This window comes from Echinops telfairi, unplaced genomic scaffold (assembly GCF_000313985.2).
Source record: "Echinops telfairi isolate 266 unplaced genomic scaffold, ASM31398v2 ScPeMD7_3;HRSCAF=10, whole genome shotgun sequence".
Classification (NCBI taxonomy): Eukaryota; Metazoa; Chordata; class Mammalia; order Afrosoricida; family Tenrecidae; genus Echinops; species Echinops telfairi.
The window spans coordinates 42,654,734-42,659,409 of NW_022103899.1; the positions used below are offsets into that span (position 1 = coordinate 42,654,734).

General features: G+C 47.3%; 1 protein-coding gene across 1 annotated transcript; it reads left to right on the plus strand.

Annotated features, from left to right (window-relative positions):
• The first annotated feature begins 556 nt into the window (after positions 1–556).
• Positions 557–2,499, plus strand: RPL37A (ribosomal protein L37a). Its single transcript, XM_004701596.3, has 4 exons — positions 557–626; positions 994–1,122; positions 1,623–1,705; positions 2,382–2,499. Exons 1-4 carry the CDS (start codon positions 624–626, stop codon positions 2,443–2,445), a joined length of 279 nt encoding a protein of 92 aa, XP_004701653.3. The 5' UTR covers positions 557–623; the 3' UTR covers positions 2,446–2,499.
• The last annotated feature ends 2,177 nt before the right edge of the window (positions 2,500–4,676 follow it).

The following is a 4,676-nucleotide window of genomic DNA, read 5'->3' on the forward strand; positions in this document are numbered from 1 at the left end:
AAAAAAAGGAAAGATTTAAGTACCTAGCTGAGAAACAAAACAAAGCCAACTCACTGCCATGTGGTAGATTGGGGCTCACAGCGATTCTAAATGACTAGCCGTGGAATTGTTTCCTTGGCCTTAAAATGGGGGGAAACACGGTAGCTGTGTAACAGTTTTTGAGATGTCTGTAAGATGTTGTGGGTGGGAGGGTGGGGAAAAAATGAGGAGCTGATATCAAGGGCTGAAGTAGAGTTTTGAGAATGATGAGGGCAACAAATGTACAAATGTGCTTGACACAATGGATGTATGCATGGATTGTGATAAAAGTTGTACGAGGCCCCAAGAAAATGATTAAAATTTTTAAAAATGTCGTGGGTGTGTGAAGGCACTCCTGATGCAGTGTTTTGTCTAGGCAGTCCGTAAGTCCAGGAGGTCCCAGGAGAGGTACTCGCAAACCTCCCCAAACGCTCTACCTGAGGCTGCGCGTACGCCTTTGGGTGGAGTCAGCGGCGTGAAAACCTCCAGAGCATAGAGTTCACGTCCTAGATGGGCCTCCTACCCGCCACTTCCGCCCGTCCGCCTAAAACCACGCCTGCGCGCTGCGTCCTTTCCTCTCTGGCCTGGGACTAGTTTGCGGCAAGATGGTGAGTCTGGGTCCTGGCGCGGCCCTGCTGTCCATCGGCCTGCATCGGCCCTGCGAGTGGCTTGAGATCCCTGCCGCTCCCGTGCCGCAGCCCAGAGCCTTCCTGGCCTCAGCGTCTCCGCGCGCGGGGACGCCGTACTCGCTCGGGACGCAGCCCGGGGGCGGCGTGGGGGGTCTGGCGCATCCTAGCCCGGGGTGCCTTCGGAGCCCGGGACCCTCCCCGGTTTTCTCCGGCCGATTTAGGGAGCACGAGGTCCCCGGGGCGCGGCGGGCAGGGATGCTGTTTTGTGTGGAGGCCTCGGGACCTGGGGCGTGGGTTCTCTTCCTGGGCCGATTCTAAAAAGGGCTGGGTGTTTGCTTTCTCAAAGGCCAAACGCACCAAGAAGGTCGGGATCGTGGGCAAATACGGGACCCGTTACGGTGCCTCCCTCAGGAAAATGGTGAAGAAAATTGAAATCAGCCAACATGCCAAGTACACTTGCTCCTTCTGCGGCAAAGTAAGGCGAGGGCGAGGGTGGTGGTAAACCTGGGCTCGCCGTTCCGTTCCGGACCGTTCCGTGCCCACCAGGTTCTGGGGAGGACGTGGTGCAATGTATTTCACAGAAAACACTTAGGAGAGCTGATGGATACCAAAATACGTATGTGTCGCTAAGGGTCCCAGTCAAAGCCAGACAGTTGTCAATTTGATACTTAAATGGGCCGACTCCAAAGAGTTGGAAACCTTGGTGTGCAACATCCAGCTTGTTCTGCTCGGTAATTGGGGCAGGTGTGATATTTGCACGTTGACTGTGTAGAATCCCCTGTGTTACAACCGACTTGGTTACATTTTTTGTTGGGGCCCTGCAGAGGAAGGTCTGATAAGTAAATAACAACGTTGCCTGCATGGATGTAGACTTGATCCTGCTGAACTTCAGGGGATAGTACATCCCCTTCAGTTAGTGGTTGGGTTTGGGGTTCGTGGATGCTTACTTCCTAAGGAAAATCCGTTCTCTTACAGACCAAGATGAAGAGGCGCGCTGTGGGCATCTGGCACTGCGGTTCCTGCATGAAAACGGTAGCTGGTGGAGCCTGGACCTACAAGTGAGTTGTGTGGGTGTGGAGCTGGTTTCTGAACCTCTTGTCTTCACACTTAATACGTCTCAGAACTGAGGCTTGGTGGAATTTTGGACCCCCCCCCCCCAAAGCTCTTGAGAGAATTTAAATTAATTTTTATTCCTCCCAAGAGTAGAAATAAAATACCTGAAGTGTAACGTCCGATACTCCTGCTACTTCAGAATTTAATATGGTCACAGGGGAGTTTTGATGGTAGAATGAATTAGTATTCATATACCTACTATGATGAGTATGCTTTTCAATTCTTGAATCTAGTATTTTGAAATTGTAACTCTTTGTGTGATTTATCTTCCTCTGCCCTACCTCCCTAACACTGTTTTAAGTTGATCTTAGTCCTGGAAAGCCTCTCCTCCCAGTTAGGTTTGCAGTGCACTGCTGCCTGCGGGGTGCATGTGATGAGCTATATTGCTGCAAAAGCTGCAGGTGTGACATTTTAAAGTCCTGTGGGCTGGAAGCTGTGCGCCTCTGGTGTTGTACTGCTATCTAATGCCAGCCTTAAAAAAGGAGTCTCATGAGGAGGAAATGGGAACGAGAACTTGACCTGAAGATTGTAATGTGAAGAAGGGGTACTCAAACTCATTTGTAGCTTTATGCTTACATAGCTATTTCTGTTGGAAACCAACCTTGCTTTTCTACCCTCCAGTACCACCTCTGCTGTCACAGTCAAGTCCGCCATCAGAAGACTGAAGGAATTGAAAGACCAGTAGAGCTCCACTATCTGAAAACTCTCTGGCCTGTAATAAATGGGTTAATTTATGTAACGATTGCCATGACTTGTTAATTTCTTGACTTTTTAAATTTATGTTTTTATATGTTCAACTAATTGGAGAAACATTGGTACAAATTGCACATTTTTAGCATCTAGAGATTTATGCTAACAGATGGAACCACACCTAAGACCTAAAGAAACTTCAGAGTTGATGAGTTTCCATGATTGATGATTTTTTTCTAACTACGACTCCTTGTTCACAATGTTGCTTAGAAGTTCCTAGAGGGTAGGATACATGTACTTACTGCCCTGTTTGTGGTGATCTGTGTACTGTCTGCATCTTCTGTAAAAACATAGCTAATCCATGCTGTGGGGAGTGTAAGTTCTAAGTAACTGCTTATGCAGTCCATTAAATCTGCCAGTTTTCCTTGTTTATCTCTTCTCACTTTCTTAAGTTATGTATGGTGTGGGCTCGTCAGCCTCTGCTATTCTGTCTGCCCTCTCTCCGTTCCTAAACAAAGGTAACTCAAAATGCAGATCAAATCTGTAACCTGACTACTTCACCCATAGCCTCTTGCCTTCTGCTCAGATCAGACACATATGATGGTGCGCGCCCCCTCTGTGTGTGGCAGCAGTTTGCACTATAGAGATTGCTTTCTCTAGCAAAGCTTTGTGCCGCCTAAGCATTAGATTTCTTTCTGTTGTGCATAGGGTCACTGGTTTGGAACAGACTTGATGGCATCTCACAACAATTACATGTAGTACTTAAAGGAGACCGGAGCACCAACTCAAGGCAAAGGGACATAGCAGCTATGTGCTCTGGGTTAGGTTAACCTTGCTTCTGTTTTAATAGTGTTTGAGTCTACGAAGGCTTGCTTCTGTGTTACCCTTGTTGAGGCTTTTGAGCTTTGTTCTGTGGGCAGTTGTAATTACTGGGATGCTATTCGGCATTGTTGATAGTAGCCTAAGCCCTGTGAGTTGTCACAAACTCAGGCCACCGAGTGGATTCCCATGCAGCTGCACTATAGGACCTCTTCCTCAGCTGTTGTGTGCTGGAGCTGCCTTGTTTTGTTTTGTAGTTCAGTCCTTTGCTCACTGCAGTGCCAGGGCTCCTGTACAGAGCACTGCAAGTCCAGCCTGACTGAATCTTTCCTGTATCCCTGCTTCACAGATGAGAAACCACCTTGCAGGTGACGGTGCTGAGATATTTGAGCTCAGGGACCCTTAGCTTCAGATCTGTTTGTCCTACACATGCTACTGTTTTTAATATACGGAATTCTTTTAAATGAAAATTGAAGGTGAGGTGGGCAGGCAGGAGAACTAATTTATGACTGATAGTTTTGTAGCTAAGGAAATAGTAACTTTCCAAGGCTGTGTGGATGTCGGGCTGATTCCTTATCCATGTTTTTCCCACTGAACTTGGGCTGTGGACGTGGCATCTCTCCTTCCCTCCAGACCTCTGGTCGCTTGTATTCAAAGCAACCCCAGCTCTTGTTTTCAAAACTCTGAGATCGAGTTCTTGTCTTTGAATTGAAATGCATTCCTCGCTAGTCTTAGACTTACTGGAACATCTTGATTTTACCCTAACCACTCACATAAGTACTGTGATAGAAACAACCAAGAGGGGTATGAGGTTAGGGGAGGAGATAACTTCACCTATGTTTTAAAGGCTTATGGGCTAGGTTCTTGAGCCCCTACCTATCACGCATGTGGAGGCAAAACACGTTTGGGTGTGCTCTTCAACCTGTTTTGGTTTTGAGGAGTTGAGAGACAGGCTCAGGTTCAAGTTGCTCTGGAGCCCTAACAGACTGCTGGAGGGATGTGGAGTTCCTGGTTTCCTGCTCGCAGCTTTTGTGCATTTTAATAACAGTCATCTGATTTTGTCAGTAGCAGAACAAGAAGTTACCATATGACCCGAATAGCATTCTGTTGTGAGATGGAAATGGTATATACAAAGTGAGTCCAGAAAGAAGTCAACTGCCTTAGCAGTGGTTTGAATTTCCGGGGACAGTGTTCATAGGATATCTGCCATTCACATGTGGACTGCTGACTGAGAAGTTGGTGGTTCAAGTCCACCCCAAGACGTCTTGGAAGAAAGGCCTGGCCATTTTGTTCCCAAAAGCCATGGGAAACAATACAGCGGAAAGAGGGCAAGCTGTAGATTCAAAGGTCTGTAAACTTAACTGTTGGGTGTTGGTTCCAATTCACAGTGACCCACGCAAAACACTA